This window comes from Coturnix japonica, chromosome 16, assembly GCF_054131305.1.
Source record: "Coturnix japonica strain WE chromosome 16, WE-NBRP24, whole genome shotgun sequence".
In the NCBI taxonomy this organism is placed as follows: domain Eukaryota; kingdom Metazoa; phylum Chordata; class Aves; order Galliformes; family Phasianidae; genus Coturnix; species Coturnix japonica.
Window position 1 is genome coordinate 309,054 of NC_140678.1, and position 27,309 is coordinate 336,362.

At 44.2% G+C, this 27,309-nt stretch overlaps 4 protein-coding genes across 7 annotated transcripts; 2 read left to right on the forward strand and 2 right to left on the reverse strand.

The window, feature by feature from the left end:
• Positions 1-69: 69 nt before the first annotated feature.
• Positions 70-8,754, forward strand: LOC107325374 (ceramide synthase 4-like). The gene is made up of 10 exons (XM_015886142.3): positions 70-1,719; positions 2,874-2,991; positions 3,503-3,621; positions 4,249-4,306; positions 4,777-4,827; positions 5,530-5,622; positions 6,019-6,147; positions 6,401-6,507; positions 7,011-7,155; positions 7,420-8,754. Exons 1-10 carry the CDS (start codon positions 1,553-1,555, stop codon positions 7,492-7,494), a joined length of 1,062 nt encoding a protein of 353 aa, XP_015741628.1. The 5' UTR covers positions 70-1,552; the 3' UTR covers positions 7,495-8,754.
• A 93-nt stretch (positions 8,755-8,847) lies between these two features.
• On the reverse strand, positions 8,848-11,578 carry LOC107325372 (kelch-like protein 23). 3 transcript variants are annotated; one of them, XM_015886138.2, is made up of 4 exons: positions 11,443-11,578; positions 10,611-11,132; positions 10,073-10,484; positions 8,848-9,537 (listed from the first exon to the last, which is right to left on the reverse strand). In XM_015886138.2, the coding sequence occupies exons 2-4, from the start codon at positions 11,113-11,115 to the stop codon at positions 9,222-9,224; spliced, it is 1,233 nt and encodes a 410-aa protein (XP_015741624.2). In that variant the 5' UTR covers positions 11,116-11,132; positions 11,443-11,578; the 3' UTR covers positions 8,848-9,221. The 3 variants fall into 3 exon arrangements, 2 of the variants coding, with proteins under 2 accessions (XP_015741624.2, XP_015741623.2); XR_014934970.1 differs by having other exon boundaries at positions 10,615-11,574; XM_015886137.2 differs by having other exon boundaries at positions 10,611-11,574.
• Positions 11,579-12,067: 489 nt separating this feature from the next.
• LSM7 (LSM7 homolog, U6 small nuclear RNA and mRNA degradation associated) lies at positions 12,068-14,540 on the reverse strand. The gene is made up of 4 exons (XM_015886143.3): positions 14,474-14,540; positions 13,911-14,001; positions 13,306-13,377; positions 12,068-13,149 (listed from the first exon to the last, which is right to left on the reverse strand). Exons 1-4 carry the CDS (start codon positions 14,516-14,518, stop codon positions 13,007-13,009), a joined length of 351 nt encoding a protein of 116 aa, XP_015741629.3. The 5' UTR covers positions 14,519-14,540; the 3' UTR covers positions 12,068-13,006.
• Positions 14,541-14,640: 100 nt separating this feature from the next.
• On the forward strand, positions 14,641-26,799 carry SPPL2B (signal peptide peptidase like 2B). 2 transcript variants are annotated; one of them, XM_015886134.3, is made up of 15 exons: positions 14,641-14,782; positions 15,808-15,927; positions 16,243-16,425; positions 17,025-17,114; positions 17,395-17,534; positions 17,647-17,789; positions 18,068-18,164; positions 18,324-18,440; positions 18,646-18,727; positions 19,326-19,400; positions 19,528-19,590; positions 20,154-20,253; positions 20,600-20,677; positions 20,760-20,920; positions 21,459-26,799. In XM_015886134.3, exons 1-15 carry the CDS (start codon positions 14,729-14,731, stop codon positions 21,744-21,746), a joined length of 1,791 nt encoding a protein of 596 aa, XP_015741620.2. In that variant the 5' UTR covers positions 14,641-14,728; the 3' UTR covers positions 21,747-26,799. The 2 variants fall into 2 exon arrangements, with proteins under 2 accessions (XP_015741620.2, XP_015741622.1); XM_015886136.3 differs by having other exon boundaries at positions 20,760-20,988; positions 21,459-24,482.
• Positions 26,800-27,309: the final 510 nt, after the last annotated feature.

Sequence of the window (27,309 nt, forward strand, 5' to 3'; positions counted from 1 at the left end):
ATACGTCATCATCCCGCGCCTGCGCGCTGCCGTGCCACACTTCTCGCGAGAAGTGCAGCGCATGGGGCTGGGGGGAGCATAGAATGAACGTGGCGTGATGCGTCGCTCGGACTCGTAGCGTGGGGCACGATAAGGCAGCGGGGCACGGGTTATAGCATGGCATGGCCTGGCAACGCATAGCACAGAGGTGCATGGACCCCAGGGCTGGCAGCTGGCACCGAGCTGCTGGCTCCAGTGGGCACTTCTTGGGATCGTGTTCTTAAAGCACATACTGGACACATGAGAGTTGTGCATCCACTGTGATCTTTCATGCAGACACATATGCCCAAGGGAGCCTGTACTTGGATGGCTGCGCTTCAAACGACGTTGCTTTTCTCTGTCTGCACGTGTACAGCAGACACGGTGCCTGCAGGCAGGGGCGTCCCTGAGAAACAGCAAAAAGCTGAAGTCGTGTCTAAACAAAGAAAGGACTTGTAGCTTTGGCAGATTGATCTGGACATGCCGGGAAGAACACTGAGAAACAGGGCGACAGTAATCAGCTCTGAAAAACACCGGGAAAACTGCAGGAGTCATAAAATAATAAGGGCTGGGAAGGGATCAGGCTGGAGCAATCCCGTGTGCTGCCTGCATGTGGCTTCCCTACACATCAGCTGTCTTTTTGCTGAAGACATCCCACCAAAATGATGGGCATGAAGAGGTTCTATAGGAAACCTTCATCCTGGGTGGTATTCACCCAATAGCCAGGAGGGAACTGACACAATAAAGAGTCCAGCTGTCATCTGAGGAGGGTCACTGTTGTTTCAAACTGTGGTGGTGTCAGAAATTTAGGGAAGTCCCAGGTGGAAACATGAGGAGCTGCTGGAGCTGCTGACATCTGGCCCGAGCAGATTGGCACAATGTACCATGAGTTACTGGAAACGTGTATGAACATAATGTTGTGGGAAAGAGTTCCCGTGCATTCTGTATGAGGAAATCATGTCTTCCTCTGCCAGAGGTCTCTCGAAGAGTCAAGGAGTTTATGCAGAGGAAAGAAGCCGCTGGTAGTGCTTTACAAAGGCGATCAGAAAGATCCCTGGGCAGAGGTCTGGAGAAACCCTCCTGAGGTTCTGTGAGACCAACAGATCTTTTACAGCTATGAACTGTTAGAGAAGCCCCGTGAATGGGTGGTGGGTTAACAGGCAATGAATGGCTTTGCAGCTTGGGAAAAGTTGGTAGAAAACAGGATCAAGAGATGTCCCTTCTGATATTGTCACCAGGAAGGGGCTCATCATCCGTGCAATGGAGTGCAATTGAAGATATCCACCTCCTTAACACCCACAGAATTATTTTCCCGTACCAAGACATCTCACCCCACCTCTAAGCTCACAGGCAGGTCAGGACAAGTGGTGTTGGAAGTCATACTTGTGGGTTCGAGTGCACGGTGCAGAGTGTGAGTGACAAGCTGCTGGGCTGGGTGTCCTGGAGCGCCAGCAGTCCTGATTCAAGAGTGAGTTTTATATCTCCCCGCTGAGTCCCAGAGCCTCTGCTGTCTTTGCCCACCACCTTGACCAGGATGGGACTGTTGGAGGAGCTCTGGCACCATCAGTACTGGCTGCCACCCGGAGCCACTTGGGAAGACATGAAGGAGTCTGCAGACACGCTCTATCCAAAGCCTCAGGACCTGTGGCTCTGCATCCCGGGTGCTCTGCTCCTGCTCGTTGTCCGATGTGTCTTTGAAAGGTGAGTGCCACCTTTCTTCTTCTGTGCGTGTTGTCAGCAGTGTCTGTGCAGGGTTGCTCCAGACTTACCCTTACCCATCTCCTAACCACAATAAAGCTGGCAGGGGTTTGCTCCCAGAAATACTGAATCTCTCTGCATTTTGTGGTGTTAAGCATTTGTGTGGCAGCAATGTGCCATCTCTCATTCCTGTACCTGTATCCTCACCTGCACCAGATGTGAAAAGACAAATCTGCCTCTCAGCTGCACCTCAGCTGTGGGTGAAGAGTCCCTGTGGAGAGAGTGGCTTGGGCTCTGCATAGAGACCAGCTCGGAGTGTGCAACACGGAATAAGGCATTTGCTGCATACATCAGGGCTGGGAGCCCCTGCTGGGTTGGGGGTCTTAAAGGATACTCCCTAGGATGCCATGCAAGTCCCCACTCTCAGCACAGAGGAAGAAGGAGAGGACAGTTGTGGCTCCTGCAGCCTGTTGTAGGACCGTCCTGTTCACACCACTCCTTCCTCCCTCCCCAGCTCTGCCCTCCTCTGTCTTTCTGGCACCAGAGGTCCCCAGTTCACACAGGGACAAGGTACTGCAGTGCCTCAGTGATGGTTATTCCACTTTGGCTGAGGGAAATGGTACTCCCAAGCAGAGCCTGTGAGCTGACAGCCATCTCTTCTGAGCCTTTGGGTGGGAATGATGCAAATCCACGTGGCTGAGCACGGGATATGGATTTAGACTGGGCTTTGGGCGCCTGTTTCAGAATGAGAAACTGACACATGAGGGGAAATCAGTGGGAGTGGGGCAGATTGTTGGGCAGACAAACAGCTGTCCAGCCAGGCAGAGCAGGGCTTCAGTATCTGTGGAGTGGGAAGGCTGTGCTTAGCAAACCTGCCCTTAGCTGGAACATGAGTTTTCTCTGATGGTCCTTCAATCCAGTCTATCCAGATCCCTCTGCAGAGCTGCCCTGCCCTTAGGCAGATCAACACTCCCACCTAAATTGATGTCGCCCACATACCTCCTGAGGGTGCACTCAGTTTCCTCATCAAGATAGCTGATAAAAAATATCAGAAGAAAGTGGCCTCGATACTAATGATATTTCTTATTGTTGTTGCCACTTGTGATGGGAGAGGGCACTCACATCCTCTCTGCTCTGAACTCTCTTTCCTCTCGTAGAACCATAGCTCTGCCCCTGAGCAGGAGGTTGGGAGTGAGAGACAAGACGAGGCCCAAAGTTCAGCCCAATGCCACACTGGAAGGCTTCTACAAGCTGCTGGGCAGGACCCCAAAGGATGTAAGTGCCCCTGTGCTGAGAGCCCAGGCAACCAGCATCTCCTTCCCCCATTGCCAACCACCATGCTGGGGAAGAAGCAGATATTTCACCATCCACCAATGCATTCAGCAGCCACAGCCCCAGCACCACCCGTCTGGTGTGTGTAAGATCGAGCAGATAGCTGAGAGCTGTTGGCTTTCCCGGCTAAGCAGCCATCTCCCCATGGTGGGCAGATCCTGTGGATAAGGCTCCTTATCTTTAACAGTCTTTTGGATCACTGCTCACAATGATAAATTCCCAGATCTATAAAATAATTATTGACTTAAATTTGTGTGAAACTTTGTCCAATTAATTAAAAAAAAAAATAAATGCTCCCAAGCTCAATTCTGTTCTTTCTTTAATCACTGATTCAGGGCTAGGCAGTTTTATTGGGTCTGTGCTAAGCTCCAAACCTGGGTTTACATATCTCCCAGCGCATGGAGACAGAAAGCATCAGGAAGGCAAAGCTCTGCTTTCCCCATCTGTTCTGCAGGGTGACCTGGTTTCAGTGGCCAAGCAAAGCGGCCTGCCAGTCAAAACAGTGCAGACCTGGTTCCGGCACCGGCGGGCCCAGGACCATCCCAAACTTACAAAGAGGTTCTGTGAGGCAAGGTAGGTGGGCCAGCAATGGGGATGGGAACCTCCAACAGGTTCCTAATGCATATTGCAACAATATGTGGAGTCAGAAAGGACAGAGGAGTGTCCAGATGAAAAGGATCAGGTTATTGGTAGATCTCAGCCTGAGGCTTTCAACTGTAGGTACAAAGAGGCTCCAGTCAGGTAAGAGATCCGCACTTCCTTCTGCTCTGAGAACTACATTTCTCAGTGTTTGAATCCTGTTACCGCATCACAAAAGGAGACAGGTAGAGGCACCTCGGGAGTGATGCTGTGACCTACTTAATGCTGGCAGTGTACACTGGGGATTTGGGCACAGCAGAACCCAGGTGAGCTGTGGGTACCCCACTGCCTTATCAGCACATTGCTGCACATACAAACAGAGATGAGGTGCTGCAAATCTCTGTCCAAACCCCCATGGGCTTCTCAGCTGGGAGGGTGAGATCCCCCATTTGTCTGCCCACCCCTTATCCTTCTACAGCTGTTTCTGCTATGCAGCACTTGTGCCTAAATACACCCATTTTGCTGCTTCCCAGTCAGGTGCTGGATGTGATTGCAAAACCTGGGGAGGTTTCCAAGCTTCGGAGGGAGTTGTAATTCCCTCTTTGTTTCTTTCTGTTTTAGCTGGAGATTCATATTCTATTTCACATCATTCTTCTCTGGGGTGGCTCTCATATACGATGTAAGTATGTCAGTTGGGAAACACTGTGGGGTTACACCTTCTGTGTCTTCCTCATTCATGGAAAATAAGTTTGATGCTCCTGGGCCACTCCAAGGAACACACAGATGGTGTGAGGCCATGTCTGTGGGTTTGGACCACAGTCTCGGAGCCAAAGAAGGACAAGTTCAGGGACGTAGCACAGAACTGTTCCCAACCCACATCCAGGACAGCCCCTTATCCAGATACAGGCCTGGCCATGTGCCAGCGATGTCACCATGCTTTTCTTCATCCCGGCTACACCCACTGCCCGATGGGTATCATCACTTCTAGTGGAACATTCACCAGTGACAACCACCATCCACTTTTGCCAAGGTCAGGGGCAGATTGGCTGTACCAATGCTGACACCATGTGCTTACTGAAGTGCTTCTCCATGCTGTTGATACTCTTTGTTAGGACTATGGGCTCTTACTGCTGCCTTCTCTTTGTGCAGAAGCCGTGGGTTTGGGATCACACTGTGTGCTGGCTGCGATATCCACAACAGGTGAGCTGCAAGTCTGTGGGATAACTCAGGTTGGAAGGAGGTTTCTTGTCAGCTGTGAGCTCAGATCTTACTCCAGTCTGATTTTGAAGACCTTAGGGGATGGAAACTGCACAGTGTCCCCAGGCAACCTGTCCTGTTGTTTAACAACTGTCATGAGGACAAAGGTTCCCCTTAGATCCACCTCTTGTTTCTAATCATGCACGCTGCCTCTCACCCTCCCACCATGAACCGCAGTGAAAACTTGGCTGTCTTCCTGACCAACTCAGCTCCCTGTGGGTGGTGCATATGGAAGAGCAGCAGGAGGCTGTCCTGCCTGTGCCCTGAGCAGCCACCTATTCTCATTGAGTTTCTCTGTAATACAAGCCTGGTTAGGAGCAGCTCCATGTGTGAGGCTACAAAAGGGATGAAGCAGTCAGAATAACCCTTGAATTCTTGAAGAGGAATGAGGACAGAACATCCAACAGGAGATCCTGGCTCCCCTCAGTTCCTCTGCGATGATCTGGGACTTGTCCTGCTCTCAGCACGGCCGCCAGTACAGCAGCAAACAGTTCAGCCACAGGGGATGGGGAAACATAGATATGACCAAGCCCTGCTGTCCCAAATGCAGTCTGAATTAATGCACTTTCTTGGAAAGAGTCTTGTCCTTTCCTGTCCCCCAAGGCTAAGAAAAGGTTGTCATGCTACCTTTTGCTTGTGTCACAGCCTCTCCTGCCCGCTCTGGGCTGGTTCTACCTGTTGGAGCTCTCCTTCTACTGGTCACTGGTCATCACTCTGCCCTTTGATGTGAAGAGGAAGGTGAGTGACAGCAGCACAGCTGCAACCCACTGCCTCAGCACCATTCAGCCTCTATGACAACCTTTGCACATAGAGGCTTACCCATACTGCAAGGCATATTCCCTACCTGCAGGATCTCCAGCCACCCCCATTGGTTCCTCTCCACGGGCAGTGCTGGGGAGTCCAGGCACTGCCTCTACTGTGGCTGCTGGGCAGGTCCTGCCCCAGGCCAAAGGCATCTATTGTTATCACACACAGCTCTTTGATACATGGGAGGGTGAGCCCGCATACAGCCTAGGAGGAAAATATGGGGTGTTAAGGGCTGATACTTTGCAGAGGTGTTTGCCACATCCAGCAAGGCAGCACCATCCACAAACAGCCACTGCCAGGTCAAGACACCCTGTCTTCTCCTTACAGGACTTTAAGGAACAGATCATCCACCACATTGCCACCATCACTCTGATCTTTGTATCCTACTGTGCCAACCTGATACGGCTTGGGGTGATGATCATGCTGGTCCACGATTCCTCTGATTACCTTCTAGAGGTAAGTTCCCCTCACTCAGAAATGCAGGTCCATGCTCACATCTGTCAGTAGGGCATTGCTACACTTGATCTGTGCAGTGGGAGGGCCAGCAAACATCACATTTACTGCCCCTGGGGGAAAGTGCACAACAGGACATCAATCAACAAATCCAGTAACGCATCAGCTCATGGGAAATCCCTGCAACTCTGCAGGAGAGGGGTGAGAGAAGGAGCAAGCTGCCATGTGGGATACGTGGCTGTTTGTCTCTCTGCAGTTGGCCAAGGTTCTCCATTACATGAAATGGAAGCGGGTCTGCGAAGCCGTCTTCTTTGCTTTTGCTGTGGTGTTCATCAGCTCCCGCCTTGTCGTTTTCCCACTAATGTGAGTTATGTTTTAACGAACAGAACATTCCAGGTAAGCTCAAAGACAAATCCAGCTAGAACTGGGGGAACCAAGAAGGAAAGCTGAAGGTTGTTAGCTATAAATTAACCTTGAGTAGAAAACTGCCCTTCTTCCCCAGGCTGTGGCTGTGTCTCATGTTGCACACTGCCATAGACACGCAGCACATGGAGAAGCACTGCCTGCTGCTCCTGGAGGGTGTTGGAGGTTTCCAACCAGCAGCCTGTCAGTGAACACTATGGGATGGCTGCCAATTTTAAGTGTCACTGCATGTCTTTTGGGACCTGGGACATGCTTGCTAGAGTCTGTTTCTGAGGCAAAGCTAGAAGGCACCAAAGTGTAGCATGATTTCCCAGCACAGCTCGGCTCTGCCCAGAGGACCCAGGAGACAAATACCTGCCCAAAAAGATTCTTGACCCTTTTAAGTGTGAAGGCACACGACCTGCTGGAGTCTTGTCTCATTTGTCTCTCTCTCTCTCCCACAGCACATACTATTACTATGTGACAAAATTTGAGATGTTCTTCCTAAGCTGCCTGATAAACGCTTTCCTGGTGGTCCTGCAGCTCTTGCACATTTTCTGGTCCTATCTAATCCTCCGAATGACCTTCAGTGTCATCCTCTATGGTGCGGTAAGAAAAACCTTTTTCTCCTCCATGACCATGAAAGCCAGAGTGGTTCTGCACCACACTTGGGATGGTTGGACCTGATGATCTCTTGAGGTCCCTTCCAAATACAGGGACAATTACCACGTTGGCACTAAGGACCTGAGTTCACTTATTATTTTTATTATACCTCTCAGGTTATTTCATCAGTGCTCTGAATGAAAGCAGGACTATATAATATCGCATGGCAGAGGTTCTGCAGCTCATTTAAATCATCTTTCTTTCCTACAGAAAAAAAAAGATGCAAGAAGTGACACTGAGGAAAGTGATGGGAGCGAAGCAGAGGATGCAGCAAAAAATGAGTAGCACGAGTTTGTTATCAAACAGCAAGAGACAGAGTATTAGAAGTACAGAAGCTGAAAAGGACCTGGAGGAAGAGGCCAGACAGGTTCATAGACCCCTCCACAGTGGTACACACAAAGCACCATCTAACATCTATATTGGCTGCTTCAAAAGTAATGCTTCCTATTTACCTCCGTGGAAACTATAACAGATACAAGAGCACAGTGACACTATTTGATAGAGCAAACTGTCAGCTACAAAATGCTGTTTCTTAACACAGTCACTGCCACTAGCTGTGCATTTTCACCAGTCATGAATGAGAGCTGTGTGCTGCACTCAAGTCTGCACAATTGGTGTTGCCCCACTGACCCACCCCACATCCCTCACTGTGCTGCATCCACTAGTTAGTCTCCATAAATGTTCAGTAAGCATCAATGAATGTCAATGAGTGCCATTTTTTTGCATGGAGGAATTCAGTGATGCCCCTTTTCTTCACCCACGCTCCCATGTCAGGCCTCCCCTCTGCTGCCATCTGTCACATGACAACATGTAAAGGGATACTGTTGGAAAGGTTCAGCCGCTGCAACCAACATCCAACTCTGACATGGGCTGACATCATCAAGTAGGAGGCATTACTTTTGGAGCAGACCTCTTAAATTTCATCATATAATTTCCAGGCAATAAGTAACTTTAAGAGATGTTTTCTTCACCTCTTCTATTGGGACCATTGCTTTACTACTATTCTATGGTCACTTATCTAGGAATGATCTATCAGCCAATGTCTTCCCAGAAGTTGTTGAACATTTAAACTGACTTTGTAATTTTGGAAGACACCAAAGGCCATTGCCACCTTATGAGAACAATTGCACAGGAACAGCTCCTGCTTTAACCTCCAAACAGGTTTTCCATTCTGTAGTCTGGAATGGTCAGGCTTTGGGGCAAGGAATGACTGTTTCCATAGTCAAGGCCTGGCCAGCTGATGTTTGCCGCGGGAATGGTGTGAAACAGATCGTGTCTATAGGGTTGTGCTTAACTGAACATGTACCTTGGGATAGTGCTCCTGAAGCAGAAAGCATCTGGAACTCTTCTAAATGCATGTTTTTCTGCCAGATTATAAGTTAGTCTGAATGGAAACATTCCATAGGAGTGTATTAATTCTGTTGGAATATTATACAGGTTTTCTCTGTTTTGGATAACCATTCACTTTGTAATGAATTTATGAAAGAACATAAGATTTAAAGTCTATATAGGAATGAACTGCACCTGAACCAAAGGTTTACCTCGATTTCTCATGATGCATTCTTTTTTTTTTTTTTTTTTTGAGTCTCAGTGATCTCAGTTCATATATCAGTCAGAAAGCAGACGTACTGCTGAAGATTCCCTTGACAGACATTTATTACTTTACTCCTACAATTTTTAATGTTATATTTGAGGCAATGACTTTCCTGTCCCTCCCAACCATACAAGGAGAATCAGAGGAGTCAGAGCACAGAGCTGCCCTTCATGTAACACCAACCCTAAGGAGTTTGCGTACTCTTAACACTGACCTCTATTTCTAACCCACATGTAATTGCAAAGCTTGCACTTTTTCTTAAAGACCAGTCACCAGGTAGAAAAAAGAAACAGAGCTAGGAAGGAAAGAGATCCATTTTCAAAATTTAACATATTTCACAAACCAAATTTGATACAATCCGGTTCCTGCTGGCTGTAAAGCACACGACTTTTCCTTCGTGGTTATCCCAGATCTGACATCACTTAGCTGATGTATCAAACCTTCGCACAGAGACGCAACCATGAATAGGAAGGGGACATGGGAGTTTGTTGTCTATGACCTGGCATATATCGACATAGGGATCAAAGAGGACAACAGTGGGGAGGGCACTGTTACCCTTTCTCTGCCCAAGCAGATAAATTTGTCCATTCACAGTGCAGCATCCCATGAAGAATTTCTGGGTCAAGCATTCTTCATCCACATGGGTCCACTCATCTGTCTCCACATCATATCGGAAAGCTTCCCCTCCTATGGTGTACAAAGCACCATTCAGTGATGTGATGCAGAGATCGTACCTGAGAGAGGAGAAATCCTTGATGAGAGTATCCATGAGGAGCCCAGCTTGCTAGCAAGGCTTGGAGCTCTGAGAAGACAATATGTCTATATGGAATTATTTCCTTCCAGTTACAACAATGTTCATCCAGAATGGCTACAAATAAAGTAAATCTCACAAAGTTATAGAGAATTTCCCCTTGTAACACAGAACACAGAAAAGGACTTTTTTGTTTATGCTTCTCCAAACATGACAGTGGAGACAATTCTCCCAAGAGGATCTACAGCCCATGGAGAAACCTACATTAGAGCTGTGTTATCCTTTAGGACTGCAGTCCATGGGAAGCACCTATACTGGAGCAAGTAAAAAAGTGTGAGAAAGAAGGAGGATCAAAGAGGAATTGCTGACTGACCATAATGTCCTCATATGATCTTCCCCATCCCTGTTCAGGAAGGAAAATGAGCAAACAGCTGGGTGGGATTTTGCCCCTTTGCCAACGTTAACCCCTTCAGCAGAGCCTTTCTCTTCTTCTCAGGTCTAACAGGATTACTTCTTACCTTGGAAGTGGAGAAAATGAGATGACATCCCAGCTGTCCGTCTCTGTGTTCAACCTTTGCACTCCATCATAGACATGTCCATTTTCATCCAGGCCACAGACCACATAGATCCTGGTTCCCACACTGACTGCACCTCCCCGCTCCACAGGCTGAATCATAGGATTCATGCTTTCCCACTCGGAGTCCACCAGTGCCATGCGCTCCACTTCTGCAATGATCCCTTCATCTGTGCTCCCTCCGAGCACATACAGGTAGAACCCTACTCCTACTGCACAGTGGCTGTTGCGAGACTTCTTCATGGCTGGGCCTTCCAGCCAGCTGTTGCTCAGACAGTCGTAGATCAGCACCCAATCCACACTGTACCACACAAACTCATCTCGGAAATATCCTCCTGTCACAACAAGGAAGCTTCCTGGAGAGACAGCAAAGAAAATAACAGTTACACACAGGCTGAAAGTCATTCTTTTCTGAGCCTCAGTGCATACATTTGCTCAGTCCCAGTTGCTACCACCACTTGAGTTACAGCTCCGTGAGTTACCTACTGCTGCCACTGCGTATTGGGTGAGGTTTCTGCGCTGCAATGGAGGGCAAGCCTGCCAGGTCCCCGTTTTAGGTTGAAACAGAAATAATTCTTGCTGTTCCTTGTCACGCTTTCCTCCCAGGACATACAAGGTGTCATAGCTCCGACTGGTGAAAGGACACAGCGTCACGTTTTGCCAGCTGGGTGGAGGACAGCTGTCCAACCTCCTGATCAGTCTGGAGAAGGCATCTGCCTGCCCGGGGCGCTTGCTGCGCTTCACCAAGATATCGAGGAAGGACAGACTCAGAAATGCGACCCTGACTTCAGCCACCAAATCCAAAAAGTCATTCTCTCTTGTTTCTGGGTCCTCCATTATCCACATCATGATGCTGTCAAAAACCACATCTTCTCGAGGAACAAAGAGCTCATCGCTTTTGAGGAACTGCATCAGCGTTTCTTTGGGTAGTGCCTTAAATTCCTCCTGAGACATCACGTCCCCCCAGTGGGTGAGAGCCACGTTCATGGCAGATGCATGCAGCTCTATAAAGGCAAAACGCTGTGAGTAGGCCATCAGGCCCAGGCAGTTGGAAACATGCAGCTCTCTCTCCAGAAATTTCTCACACAACAGTTTCACCCTATCGAACTGAAAAAAATCAGCTGCCTCCAGCAAGCTGGTCACATTTTCTTGACCTATGAGCACTTGGGCTGTGCGAGTGAACTCAAGAAGGGCCTGGAAAGGTGCTGCATCAATCCCTCTGATCACTATGTGGTGTTCAGAGCTCTCCCTCGTGCCCCCAAAAAACATCGCTTTGAAGTAACGGCTGTGAAATGAAAGTGCCCTACGGCTGACCTGGAAAAGTCTCTCCCCGACCTCAAGAACTGTATCTGCAACCACTTCTGTCTGAGAATCCAGCTCTTCTGGTTCCTGTGCAGACCCCATGGCTGTTGATGGCCGGGCAGTTAATTTTAACTCAGTCCTCATTCAGCCTTTGCTCATGTGAGGGCGCTGGAAATACTATCTGCCTAGCCAGGATAAATACAAGATAAGCCAAACTTGTCCTAAAAATAGAATGTGCTTTCTGTGCTCCTGCTTTGGTCTTCTGCCTTTCCTGCTGCTTTTCAGCAGAGGCAGAACTGCACAACCCAAAATTGGCAGATTTAATTGGAATCCACCCTAGGTAGGTAATGTCAAAGCAAATTTGGGGAGCTGTTCTCCAGTAAGAAGGGAGATGAACAACCAAAACAGTCCTGAGCACTGACATCATCTCAGGAAATCATAGATTAATATTGAACTCATTGACAAAAACACACATTATCTTTCTTTCTGCAAACCAAACACTTAGGAAAGGTTGAGACTTTCCAGGAAAACATTCCTGAGGTTACATCCTTTGCCAGTCTAACATCAAATTCCAGGCTGCTTTAACCTTAAGACAGGGGGAAGGAAAGAGAACTTTTATCAGACTAACAATCAGACATTTAAGAACACGTTGATTTGAATTTATTTGTTCACAGCTCCTCAAATCTTGCTACTTGTGAAGAAATAAAAAAAATGTTTACTCACAGATCGAATTATAACAAGTGCAACCACAAGTAGACAGCTACAGTATAAAAAATATGCAGTATTTTCAGACACTGCTTCAATTGAACATTAGGATCTTAATAGTTCTTCTCCTACAATTCCCACTAACACACTTCCATAAGGTCTGTATCACCCAGCTGAGACAATAATCTGACAAGGGATTCCAGTCTTCATGTAGAAACTGGGAGCCTTTCAATTCACAATGATAGTCCAAAAGATTTGTAACAAGTGCTAAAAAAAATACCTTCTTAGCTATGCAGCTTGTCAAGGTGATACCATATGATCAAAGTAATTTTTTTTTTCATGTACTGGAGCAGGGAGGCAAGAGAGATTAACTCACCAGCAGGAAGCCTAAAACACAATATAAAATGCTTCCCAGCTGTATACAGACATTTAAGAGGAAGAAAAAATGAGCTCTAAGGTGTTCAGATTAATTCAAATACATTTTAATATGTTTTAAAACGTAGATCAAATGACCAGCGTTCAGAGAAATAATTACTAATTTTAAGTGGTGGTTTCAAGACTCACAATACCAGGAGGGTTTCTGACAATTCATAGGCAGAATATTCTCTCCTCTCAGCTCTTAACAATGTAGAGCTTCACATTTATTCAAGGGGAAAAAATAAAAATAAAAAAGTAATCAGAACTTGTGCCTTGCACATCACATCTCATTCCCTTCCTGCTCATGGAAAGCCACAAAAATGAAAGCCGACTGCTCTTTCACACCAACAAACACACGTTCAAACTCCTCTCCAAAAACATGAAGCTTCTCACACACTGATCATTTCCTCCAATGATTTGCACCCCCAAAGTCTTTGAAGACAGCCCACTGGCACTATCCATCTTGCTGCTGAATGAAAGGGTTAGGAATTGCTTCCATTCCATCCTGTGGGCAAATGAGAACCACAGAAGTCCCTCTGCAGACCACGAGTCCCAGCTGACGTGTGTCTTCTGTTAATTTGTATTGATCATCTGGGTCTGAAAAGCAGAGATCCATAGTTACAATGGAAACTTAAGCAAAATAATATAATAAATTCCATCAATTTATTATTATTATTTTTTTTAAACACAATCTTTCCTGGCTTCTCAGGAATAGGATACAAGGTAAGGGAAAGCTGACTGTGTATTACTTACCTCGCATATATTCAATGGTACCATCAAGCACAAGGTTCAGTAGAGGGTCAAATCCTTTCAAGACACCACTCGCTATTAAAGACCACATACAACAGAATGATTAGAGATCAAAAGCAGAAACACAGCAGCACAGCATGCACAGGACATGCTCAGTTCTCCAGTTCTCTCCTTTGAGCAAGATTATCAAACAACTAACAGTGAAATTTAAAAGTGCCCTCTATCAAAATGCAAATGCACAAGAACCCAAACTGTCTTAAGTGAAACTTTCTTTTTCCCCAATCAATTCCAGAAGCAGGGATGCCTTGAAGAAAATTTAGAGCTTTCTGCCAATTTCATGTGCTTCTCAAGAACACCTCAACACAGCAAATACTACAAATAAATGTTCCCTACAGGAGGAAGCCAAACTAAGACCAGCGCTTTCCTTGGACAAGTATAGTCCAGAAGGACAATTGGAAAACTGATCTTTTTAGCTTTACATGAACACACTCAAAACAACCAACTGCCTCAAAGGACAGTGAGGTGACCACAGGTGACACAACGCACAGACACAGGGCTGCTGGCTGCAGACACACACAGCCCAGCCCAGGCACCTCATACCCACGTACCTTCTCTCCCACCCTGAAACTTCACCCGGATCGTTTTGTCGATGTATTTGGAAAGATCTAAAATACTCTCTTTCTTTTTCTTCTCCTTATCCTGAAGGCGAGAAACAAAGACAACACGAACTCAAAACAAACTACCAGACGTCACCACGCCTGCTACTTCATTACATATTTCACAGCACTTCCATGTTTTCTCTTTCTCCCACAACCCGGCTTGTAACACTGCTGAAGAAATCATCCCTGGGGCAAAGTCAGGCATGAAGGGGCAGCCATAGAGCATAGGGCACGGTCATAGAGCACACAGCCATAGAGCACACAGCCATAGAGCACACAGCCATAGAGCACACAGCCATAGAGCACACAGCCATAGAGCATAGGGCACAGCCATAGAGCACACAGCCATAGAGCACACAGCCCACAGCAGCGGAGCCGCAGGGCCGGGCCGCCTGACCACACCAACGCTCCGGAACCGCCCAGCGGAACCGCAGCGCCCACCCAGGGACCTCCCGGCTCTTAAGGACCCCTCACGACCACAAGCCCATCACCCCCGGCCGCCCCCTCCTCACCGCCATCTTGCTCGCTCCTCCGCCGCCCCCTCCGACGTTCGCCATTTCATTTACCGCCACCGGAAGTGACGTTTCGCTTCCACTCAAACCATTGGCTCCCTGAGGAGCGCCAAGGCGCGACTTCCTGTACTCGATGTCTGGGGCGGGACTTCCGGGGCGGGACTTCCGGGGCGTGTTGCTGGGATACCCGGTGCGGAAGGGGCCTGGCCCGGCCCGGTCAGAAACAAAAGCGGGCGGCGGCGCGGCGGGCCCGGCATGGCGGTGCGGTGGGCTCAGCTTCTCCTGCTCTCTGTGCTCTCGCTGCCGCAGGTGAGCGGCTGTGCCGGCTGTGGGAGCGCCCTGGGTTCTGCGCTGGAGCTGCCTGGCAGTGGTTGAGGGCAGCAGTTGGGCAGGGGGCGGCTGTGAGCAGAGCTGCGGGTGCCTGATCCCTGACTGTGCCCCAGGGCAGGAGCGGGGCCATGAGCGGCCTGACCTGGTGGGGGGCGCTCAGCCCACACAGGGATGGAACTCGATGATCTTTAAGGTTCCTTCCAACCTAAACTAGTCTATGACACTACGTAAGGGCTCTGAAATAAGCTTTCATAGGTCTAAGGAACACTTGTGACAATGCAGGCAAGGAAAGAACAGCCACTGTATGATGGTGTGGTATGTAGCTTTTGCATTCTGTAGCCTCTAGTAATGCTTCAAGTGGGCTGCCAGTGCCAGTATGTCATCAGTGAATTAAGAAGGTATTCGAATGGTTTGAGGCCTGGCGTCACTTAACTCAAGTGTTTTCCAAGCCATGTGTACTGTAAGAGGCAAGAATTGTTAAAGAACTTTAAGAGCTGCTGTTTTTCCTGCCTTGTTTGGAGCTGGCTGGGCTTGAGGTCCAAACTCTTGGAAGAGTGTCCTTAGGGGTTGTGGGAAGGTTGTATACGATCTGGGCAGGAGAGTGATTTTTCACTGCTTGGTGTAGGGTATGGTGTGATTTCTGGAAGCTGAGGACCATAGCAAGTGTTGCTGCTCACCCAGTGCATCAGCTGCCGTGCCTTAACTTTACTTTTGCTATCTGGCACCTAGTGATATGAACAAATCCAAAGCTGAAGGCATCAGAGCTCTTCAGTACAGGAAAAAAAGAACCTAATGGATGTGACTCCTCTGACGTGAGAGAGAATAACAAGCTTGAAGTGGTTGTTAAAAGACTTTAGAGCTATGCTTTTATGCTAATTGATAATTGCATTGTAAAAAATGTGAATCCATGCAGGCTAATCAACAGCAAGTTAAGCCCATTACTTCTGTATTATATGATCCAAACACGTATTGAATAAGCCTCTATTAATGTTTGTTGTTTTCAGGTGTATTGTGAGTATGGAATGGTCCACGTCCTTTCAGAGAAAGGGAGCAGCAAAGGAAAAGACTACTGTATCCTCTTCAACTCCCAGTGGGCCCATCTGCCACATGATCTGGGCAAAGCTGTAAGTACTGAGCCAGGCAACTAAAAGAATGTACTCAAAATCACCCTTGTAGTAGGGGAAAATTCCAAGTCCTCACAAAAAGACTCACAGAATCTCTCAAATGTGCCTTTACCGACTGCAAACACCTTACAGTGCAGCATCTCCATTACGTACAACCTGCCTTGCCTGCCCTCCCTATAGAGAGGACAACACTATCACTTCTTTGCTTGGAAGTTCTAAATTGGGTTTTAGACACCACCCCCTTCCCACCCTCCAATGTTATTTGCTTTTGATTAGTTAAAAATAAGTATATATTAAAATTTTCTTTCTTTTCAGTCTCTCTTGCAACTGCAGGATCAGACAGCATCTGTTTTGTGTTCTCCTTCTGATGTACCTGATGGGGGGTTTAATAACCGAATCCCCATGGTGATGCGAGGGAACTGCACCTTCTATGAGAAAGTGAGGCTTGCTCAGATAAATGGAGCTCGTGGGCTGCTGATTGTTAGCAGAGAGAGACTGGTAAGTCTATTTGTGTCTTTCTGTATCACTGATGCTATAATGTTAGGTATTGGCTTCTTTTCAGTGGTTGCTGCAGGTATTTGATTTTTCTTTTTTAATTTCTATGTGCTTCCACATTGCCCAGCTCCAAGTAGAAAACAATACAGCTGAAGAAAGGATTAATTAAATAAATGAGAGGGTATGCTTATTTGAGTAGGCAGGGTGCTGTATGCAGTCTTTGTAACATCTAAATTAAGGGCTCAGAATTATCTTTACATTATATAACATACTGCAGTCAAACAAAGAAGGGCAGTTTCTTAACTGAATACCTTCCGTGGTATATAGAGAACAAGATTCAGTTGGAACATCACCAGTGTATGTTTTGTAAAATGAATGATTTAATTGGCCTTCTTGTCCACCTGGACACACTGCTGGCTCATATTCAGCTGACTGTCCATCAATACACCAAGGTCCCTTTCCACCAGGTAGCTTTCCAGCCACTCTTCCCCAAATGTTTAGGGTTGCCTGGGGTTGTGAGACCAAAATGCAGGACCTGACATTTGGCCCTAATGAAACTCATTCAGTTTCTTTTTTTTTGCCTGTTTTGATCTGTCTTTCAGGTCCCTCCTGGGGGTAACAGGAGCCAATATGAAGAGATTGATATTCCTGTTGCTCTGCTGAGCTATTCTGATATGTTAGATATTGTCAAGGTAAGCTTGATACTTGATGGAAAGAATAGTTGTTGCTGAGGATCCACTGCCCATGCTATGTATCTCTTTCAGGGAGCCTTGCTTTGGAATAGTCCTAATCTAGTAGTGTCCTTTGAATGCTGTTGGCTTTGCCCTGCCTCTGACACCTAGCTTTTTTCTATGTAAATATCTATTAATAAAGAAAAGTAATACAAAAATCAAAATTCAGAGATTTAAAGGGCAGGGTGGTTCTTAGTAAAGTCTGTTCCCCAAGTTCCTTCATTTGTTCTTGCCTCTGCAGAGTTTTGGCAGATCAGTGAAGGGAGCAATGTATGCGCCAAATGAGCCTGTGCTTGATTACAACATGGTCATTATATTTGTCATGGCTGTGGGCACTGTGGCAATTGGAGGCTACTGGGCAGGAAGCAGAGATGTGAAAAAGTGAGTACTGGGAAAGTAATTCCTGAAAATTACTGAAAATTCACTGAAAATGCAGTGCCCTTTATTGTGTTGTAGAAGCAATGGTCTGACTTTAATTCTATTCCGGTTTCAGGCGATACATGAAGCACAAACGTGATGATGGGGCTGAGAAACATGAAGATGAAACAGTTGATGTGACTCCGATAATGATCTGTGTATTTGTAGTGATGTGCTGCTCAATGCTGGTCCTCCTGTATTTCTTCTATGACCACTTAGGTACTTTTAAAGTTGCATTCCTGTTGCTATATGGAGCAAGTTGTTAAATCTTTGTTTTTTGTCAGAGTTTATCAAGCCTCTTCGCTCCTTTCTTTTCTTACCCAGTTTGAGGTTTTACATTTTAAATGTGGTAAGCTTCTGTTGATTACTTTTTTGGTCAAGTCATGAGATACTGACACTCTTCACACGTGACATTTAAGACCTATTCCTCATTAAGGTTTTTTGATTGGAAGGAAGCATCTCTTATCGTCTTCGACTTAACATTTTTTATTTTTCAGTCTATGTTATCATAGGAATATTCTGCCTGGCTGCCTCAATTGGCCTTTACAGTTGTCTGTCTCCCTTTGTAAGAAGATTCCCATTGGGGAAGTGTAGGTATGTGGCAACTTGAATTATTTTTTTTTGTAGGCAAAAATGCACTTTTGTATTGTAGGGAAGGTAAGGGATTTACAAGGTGTTTTCATGTAAGAACATGTTTATGAACAAGTGGAGTAACTACATAGATAACTGTAGCTGTTTGTGTTTCGCTTGCAGGATCCCAGACAACAACTTGCCTTATTTCCACAAGCGTCCACAGGTCCGGATGTTGTTGTTAGCAGTGTTCTGTATCTCTGTCAGTGTAGTCTGGGGAGTCTTCAGAAATGAAGATCAGTAAGTGTATATTTTAGTTTCTATTCAAGAGGATAGTAATATGCATGATACAATAAGTTTCCATCAGTTATCTATGATAACCACAGTGTTGATTTGAAACAAGTGATTGTTTGTTTTGTCCCATGCAGGTGCTTAGTGGGAACAAGAATTGATCTATTTGTCCTACAGTTTCCTGCAGAAATGTAACTTCTTTCTTTTCCTGTAGATGGGCCTGGGTTCTGCAGGATGCTTTAGGAATTGCTTTCTGTCTTTACATGCTGAAAACCATCCGCCTGCCTACATTTAAGGTATGGATATTAAACAGATGTTAAAAGAGGAAGTTTCCCTGTATAGTTGAACAGAGGAGTCACTTACAATTGAGTATTCAGAGACTTCATGTAGTGTGTTTAGTAGAGTAGCTTGCACCCTTTGGTTTGGTGTTTCTTTTCCCCCAATATTTGACATATCGTAGATGCAAGCAACATTCTGGCTCCTTCCAAGTCTTCCATAATGTATTTAGCACTCTAAAATAAAAATTAGCATTAACATTTAGTTGCTTCTCAGGCAGCTCTTTCAAACTCTGTTCCAAGTTATCTTCACCTGTAAATTTTTTCCCATGTACGTTGGGCAAGAAAATCTAAATACTGCTTTAAAATTTATGTAGCACACTTCAGAAAATGTGGAACTTTTCACTGTTTCCCAAAGTATTAAGAGTTTTACAGCATCAAGAATTAAGGGACTAATGTAAATTTATCTTTAGCTGCAGATATGGTGAGATTCTTCCATTTTTAAAATACTTGGGAATTCACTTTTTGCTTTGAATGCTCTGGATTTTTTGATTATTCTCTGCTATCTACTAATGCATAGTATATAGTTGTACAACAACTGTCTTGTCTCTTTCTCCAGGGTTGTACCTTGCTCCTCCTCGTTCTTTTTGTCTATGATGTATTCTTTGTATTTATCACACCATTTCTAACAAAGGTAAGTGAAATGTTTCTCTCACACCTGCTGCTCACATAGCAAAGCAATGGCCTATTTATCTGTGTTCCTAAATAACCCCTGGACTGCTGAGTGATGTGCTCATTTACAGCTTTGCCATTTTTTCTAGACTGGGGAGAGTATAATGGTGGAAGTGGCTGCAGGCCCATCTGATTCTGCCACTCATGAAAAGGTATTGTATGTAGTCTGAAAATAAAGCATTATGTTCCAGCCTTTAAGATTTCATCTTATGCAAAACTCAAAGACCAGAGATCTGAAATGGAAAAGCCACTCCAAAAATAATTTTGCATGTAAATAAGCAATTTAGAACTTCCTGGAAATCTACAACAGAAATGAGACAAAACAGACTTACGTGACTCATCATGATAGGTTTGGTCTTGCTTTTAAAGGAAGGAAACTGGTTAGCTTGGTTTCACAAAAGCATGAGCCCGTATCTGTAATTAGAACTAATTCCTAATGAAGTATGTCCACTGTTTTACCTGAAGCATTTTAATACATGTGGTGTTTGTCTCTTTCTTCCTCTCCAGCCAGCCTAGTTTTGGTAACTGTTTTATGAAAAGCTGAGGCAAGACAAAATAGAGGAATTTTAAACTGGAGACAGAAAAGTAAAAAAATCAACGGTTCTGTGCCATTATAGTATAAGTAGATATAATTACTTTGGCACTGACGTAAGTGATCTGGTGTCAGTTTATAGAGAAAAGTTTTTCATGAGGCTTGTGTCTCTTTCATTCCAAGCTCCCAATGGTCCTGAAGGTCCCACGACTGAACTCCTCCCCATTGGCTCTGTGTGACAGACCTTTTTCTCTCCTAGGATTTGGAGACATTTTAGTTCCAGGTATTTCTTCTTTGGTGTGTTAAGAATTGTACTTGTTGCACTGTCAAGTTAGTTTCTCCTCTTCTTCCACTTCAAATGGAAGGCTAGTTTTGACTTGTGTAAACTTAGTGTATTTCAAAGTGTACCTTTTTTTTTCCTACACTTTTTTTTCAGCAGGAAAATGCATTTTAAATTTATGGTTCAGTTTCTCACTCAGTTAAATAAATAAATGTAGAGAGATTTGCTGAGTTAATTCAGCAAATGGTAATTTGATATAGATATTTTTAATGGTAGGAATAAGGAATCTATTTGTCCCTTTGCCCATGATTTGAGGTTGCACATACCTGACCACTCTTTTCTTTCCTAGGTTTACTGGTAGCCTATTGCCATAGATTTGATATTCAGGTGCAATCATCCAGAGTATATTTTGTAGCCTGCACAATAGGTATGTTTAACGCTGATATTTTGGCACATAGTATGTATTGTTATTCATGATTATTAATCATTCTGGTTCTGTTTCCTTCCAGCATATGGTATAGGCCTTCTTGTGACCTTTGTCGCCTTGGCATTAATGCAGATGGGTCAGCCAGCTCTGCTCTACTTGGTACCCTGCACTCTAATCACCAGCTTTGCTGTGGCTCTTTGGAGAAAGGAGCTTGCAATGTTCTGGACGGGCAGCGGCTTTGCGGTGAATACCAGTTTGATATGAGTGTCTTCAAGAAATACTAATATTATAAAAACCTAACTAGAATTAAAGTTGAGTAAAATATTGTAGTATTATCCACCAAAACCAAATATTTTTACTTTGTTATTTTTAGTGGTTTTTTTTAATACACTTTTCCCTATGTAATATTTTCATTTTCTTTCTCTAATGTTAATGGCCACTTAAACTGACTATCCTTTCAGTCTATCTGTCTATCTTCCGTTCTGCCACAATTTTACTGGTTTGATCTTTGTTGAAAGTATCATTGTCATTTTGGTAAGTAGCCCCTTAAAAAATATTTATCTTCCTAAGGTAGGATAACTGTATGCATGTATCTGTCACTGGAGAATGGTAAGAGATGTTGTTCATTTTGTCTTCACCTTGTGTGAACATTTTGATCATATCTGACACCAGATGGAGTTTAATATGTTTGTTGTAAACTCTGATCTCTCTATAGTTAATTCTGCTCTTCACAGCAGTAATAATTCCTGCTTTTCATCACTCTGTCATCTTCCATTTGCAGAAAGACCTACCTCAGCCTCCCTTGGTGATAGCTTCTGTCAACTGTCCTCAGCCTTCAAAGGATAGCAATGTACCAGCTTCTCAACAAGAGACAGAGGAAATGGCCAACCCCACCCTCCATGTGAAGGAGCTGCACAGCACCACCGTGGCTACAGAGGAGCCAGCTGACAATGACACAAAGACAGAACAGTCAGAAGTTTCTATCACACAAAGTGAGGAACCAGCTGGGCACAACAAGGATGACCTTGAAAGTAAATCTCCAAACCTCGAGCAAAAACAGCTGGAATAAACAATTTGATAGGAACTCCGTATTTTCCCTCACAAACATTCATGTAAAACCAGTATGTATTTAGACTGGTTCAGTAGTATTCACATTCATTGAGGAACCTCAGTGGGAGTTTGATCATCAAATCCAACAAAGAATGTTCTGCCTCCAGCTTTGGTACAGCTATCCACTTCAAACATATTTCTGAAATATGGTGCTCTACAAGGGTTCTGATGTATGGATTTCAATTATCATTTTATTAGTGAATGCCTTTGACTGATCCATTTTAATTATACCAGGGTAGTATTAAGAGTCTTTATTTACACAGTACTCTGTGCTTTGTGGCTATTTTTGCTGCTTTAGCATAGTGTAGATTAACGTGGAGGAAAAGCATTGAACAAGTCTGCTACAATGCTGAGTTGAAAGAAATATGATAGGACTTTAGCACTTTCCCTATTGTCACCTTTTACTTTTCCTACTTGTCAAAGCCATTGATGTAAGGTAATGCTCTAGTATAAGCTGACATTCAGGAAATGCAGAGAATGGTTAAATTGCCAGCCTCTGAAAGGATTTATACTACCAAGGTGCATTAAATGCATCTCTTTAAACTTATTTGTTTTTACTTCCAGGTACCTGTGTTGGCTACTAGTCTAGTTTAAAAGGTAGGATGAATGGAGCTACAAGAAGCACGCTAAGCACTCCATGAACTCCAGGGATTGTCTCTGAAAAGAAAGTGTTTGTCACAGAACACCACATGGTAGAATAAGGGTATTGAGAATGTTTGCTTTAGAAATGAAATACAAGCCAGATAAATAAGCAAATAGGTAGTAGCATTAAACTAAGCTTTATTATTTTCATTGGGGAAAATGTTATGGTAAAACAGCAGAAAGAATAAGTAAAACCTCAAGAGCCCGAGCTGGTGAACTTTAAGAAACATAGTTGTGGTCACTAAGTGAGGAAAATAGTCTGTTTTCATTCTCAAGAGAACACACGGTGCTACAGTAGGTTGTGATTTAGAGCTACTTGCTGCATGGTAACCAATCAGCTGCCTCATGTTTTGTCTTCATCCCAGAAGTAGCTGAAGCATGGCCTGTCAGGTTCTGGAAAGAGGCTGTGGTCTAACTATTTTGCCCCTCTTGCTAAGTGACATTGCAAAGGACACAGTTTGTAAGTGTAAAACTATTTGGGGGTGCAGGTGGTCTTAATTTATATTCCTGAAATTAGACATTTTGTTGCATAACTTGATTGAGTCTTTTATGCATCTTTTATGGGGAGACGATGAGACTTGTACCATTTGTTCTGTATATGAACATTTGGCTTTATCAAAAGCATTTGTGTTTTACATTTAAATTACAGTCCCCTAAAGTCTCAAATGCTTCATGTTAAAACTGAGAAGAAAACAGAAGTGTTCTAGGATTCTGGAACACATTCCTAAATTGCAGGGGAGAAATGCTTTACAGAGCATTTTGAAAGCCTAAAATGTCATTCATGAAAGCATCATCATTTTGTTCCAGTCTGAGGCAATGATTTTAAATTAAGAGTCTCCAGTTGGCATGTTGAGTTCAATTCCAAAAGGTTCTCCTTTAACATCTGTCCAACTTCAGCCTTTGTCTCTTTGGCTCGGTCTTCCAGAAGTTTGCCCAGTGGTTTTCTTTCTTGGATGCTCATTTCTCATCTGTTTTGCATTGGGTTGGTAATGTTCTTCCTCTGGAATGTGAAAAGTCTTCTGTAAAACCACAATGTGGGGTCAGAATTTTACCCTCAAAGCCCTGTCTGATAGATTGATGTCATAGCATAAGTCCCAAGTCCTGCACTGCATTTAATTAGTGGATGACCCAAAGGGAAGATAGTAGTGTTAAAGACATCAGGGTTATTTTTGTTCTTGTGTTCCTCAGTCTTTGATGGATGATGTTTGCCAGTGGTAATCTGCATTTCAACTCACTAAAAAGCAACGGAGGCATTTTACTGAAAATATCAGCCAGCTGGATTATGCCTTAATTTAAACCATTGTATAAGTTTGTATGTAAAGAAAACAAACCTGTGTTTAAATGATGAACTTGACAAACAGCGATAAAAGTTTGGAGAATGACTCCAAGTTCTATGTTTTTTTTTGCCTTGATTGTTTTTCAGTCATAATAGTATAGGGAGTAATTTTTATACACTGAGGTCAGTAGTTTTCTGATGATGAAGCATTAAGTTTTATCACCTTGAAAATGTATTTTAACATTTGTTCTCACGTGGGTTAGAAAACAGTTTATTTCTCAAATTGTTTATAACTCAATGAAAATGGAAGATTTATAACAGTGATTAACTTGTAGACACCTGGTGGTTGCTTTGTTTCATTCTAGATGGGTCTGCATATGCTTCACCATTATGTTTCAGATGGTTTTCCATCTATTTAAGTGTAAGTTTGTTGTGTGTGTTTTTCTTCTCAAACTACAGTTATCAGAGTGGGGGGAGGGGAAATAGTTACTCAGTGCAATATCTCCAGTTGAAGTATATAAACAGTTACATACTTTGACTGTGGCAGTACTGTACACCTTTGGTGCACCAGTTTGGCTGTGACTGTTTGGATCCCGATCCTGCACAGTTCAACCACTCCCACTAGAAACCAAGGCTGTGCTTTTGTCTTTCCCTGAACTGCCTAATGTAAAATTTAACGTTGTACAGGAAAATGTCAAAGTATGTTCAGTGTAGTTGATTCTGATTTTATTTGATGATTGCAGATGTACATCCCACACTAAACTTGAGTTAAACGGCTGCTTTTGGAGTAATGTTAAAGTACTTTGTGTTTAATAATTTGGATTACCTGAGTAGCGAGGGTCAAAGATTCTTTCCTGGGTCAAAAATTACTGACTACAAGTCAATACATTGGAATGACTGTTTGGGTTTAACTTGTATCTTCCTGAGGGGTTGCACAAATGCAGCTGAAGGTAGAATGCCACATCAAGGATCCTCATAAGGGTGGCATGGGAGAAGTGCCCCAAATCCTCTGTTAATTTATGTGAGTTGTCTTTTTCACTCGTCACATTTCTTCTACATTAACCAAACCAAATTTCTTGATTTTGTTGGGTTTTTTTTTTAACCCGATTCTTTGATCTCAGATAATCAGTGAAACTTGCCCTGCAGAAGCTGCTCTTTTTTTTTTTCTCCCCACTTAGACCTCAGTCTGTCTGTTAAGAATGCCCTCTGTTTTTCAGACATGCCCATTTCCATGCTTTAGAATTGATTTTTTTGCATCTGTGATGCATCGTTACTCTGTGGCCATAATGCTAAAGCCAGTTGATTTCTAAGTATGCTGGGAAATAGCACAGGTTGTGGAGGCAGGAAGAAGGTATCTACTGAATGGAGCTGCAGGAACACAATGTGTGACTGCACCCATCAGTCAAATAACATGACATCTGGGAGCTCTGTATTTACCTGCAGTTCTTGTTTTGCTCTGTAGAATCTGGTGGGCAGCAGAATGCTCAGTTACCATTTTGTTGGGTTTTGTTGTTCTTTTTAAAGCTGTTTCAAAATGAATTTGTTGGGTCACCACGTCTGTTCAGTGCCTCCTCTGGATGGTTCACCCTACAGTTCATAGAGCTTTGATACTGACTTAGAATATCTCTCAGATCTCTGCTTAACTTCTCCCTATTAAATGCCTTTGGCCTTGAAGGATTCCTTCCTTCCTTTTGCTCAGCTGTTTTTATACCTCCCCTGGATAGCCCAGTAAAAATCAAGAAATAAAAGCAAACAAGAGAATGCCTATATTGGCTCTTGAAGTGAGTGCTCACATCCAGCTCTTTTATTCTGTTCCTGTCTTCATCCCATAGCTGTGCAGTGCATGTATCGTACTTCATGTAGGAATGGCACTGGAATCAATAGATGTGGGGTTGGTGGTGGTGGAGAAGACCAGGGCCGGCCATGGGAAGCACAGGAAACCTTAAATCCATGAAGGGTGGGAAGTTTATAGCTCAGTAGGAAAGCACTGAGGCTGATGGTTCAGATCCCACCTTACAGAGATGTATTTGGTTTTGTTTTGCTAATGTGAAGCCAATAAATCCTCTGGGCAGAAATCACATCAAAGCACACGTTAAATAGTTGCAGTGCTTTTTCTACCCAGATAAGAAATGTTGTATTTTGAAATGTAGATTGAGTTGCATTGAATGGCACTTTGGAATGTTTTCATTTCAATAACTTGCTCTTCTGTGAGTCTTTCACCTTTGAATATCAAAGGTGAAATATTCAGACAAACATTCAGGTTATGTGGTGGGAGAATGTGGTTTGACTGTCTTTAGATCGATGACAGATATGACCAGTCACTTGGTAAATTGCTGCCTGGCGTCTACAAGGGTAGATAAATGAGGTGGGGAATTGTATCTGTGATGTATCTATGGTGGAAGGTCTGGGGTGGTTGTTTGGAAACAGTAATACAACATGTTCCCTCTCAAGGAAAGCAGCTGAAAACAGCCAAGATCCATTGCAGCAGCTGAGAGAGAAACATCATTTCCAAGTTGCAACATTTTGGCAAACATTTCTGTTTTCCAGAGGCTGCGGGTCCTGTAAAACCCCCATCAGCTCCTTGGTTCTGTCTGGGTGTGTTCTTCCCCCTGTGAGCCTGTTTAGTTCTGTGGTTTTGAGGTCAGCCCCTTCGTCTGCCCCATCTGCAGCCTTGTGTCCGGCTGCACAGAGAATCACCCCAGCTATTTCTGTGTGTGCAAATGCATTGTAAGATACAGCATTTCCAATCACCAAATGCAGGTTTGCTTCTTCCTCCTGTGAGGAAACCCAACTATAGCGTAATTACCATGGGGGAGGTGTGAGGACAAGAGCAGATTCCTATCCCTGGGGTTTCTTGTTGTCTTTTCCATGTGGTTTTCCATCTTTGCCTGTTTTGGGCACATGTGGCAAAAGAAAGCAAACTTGAAAATGACTGATCTGCTGAAATTGATGTGTTGGGTCTGTTTTTTTGTTTGTTTGTTTTTTTTTTTCATCTGTTTTGCTTAAGAAATAAAAGGACTTTAGCCTGTTTTAGTTTAAAAATGTAAAGATTTTCTAAACCTGTAAAATAAAGATACTTAATTTTTGAACTGAATTTTGCTGTTTTGTTTCGCTGTTATATGAAATCTGACTGTGTGCTTCCTTTTCTTCTTTGCAGTAGAATGTGACAAAGTGCCTTTTGTGATTTAAGACACACTGAGCCGCTCACACATTGAAGTACCTGAAGAATCCTGAACAGGTATCCATGCAAAACTCTTAACGCTTCTTTGTGACCTTTTTGAGTCTTCTGCTCACATGCAGGACTCAAACAAATCCTGAAACAGTCACACCAAGGATCTGCCCTATGGAGCTATTTCTTCACCTGCAGGTGGTTTCTGTCAGCTGTTCATGTGCCTTGCTCAGTTTTCAGCAAGAACCACCTTGGGGGTCTCTGGAAGGAAGGGCTGCATTCTCCAGCAGTGATAATCAACTGCTTGAAGCACAGGAACCAGTTTGCACAGACATGCTGCCTGCAGGCATCCACACGAGGACCTTCACTCCATTGCCCAGTTGCAATCGGGTTCATTGCCTCACACCATTGTGTTTTCTCTGTGTACACACGTAA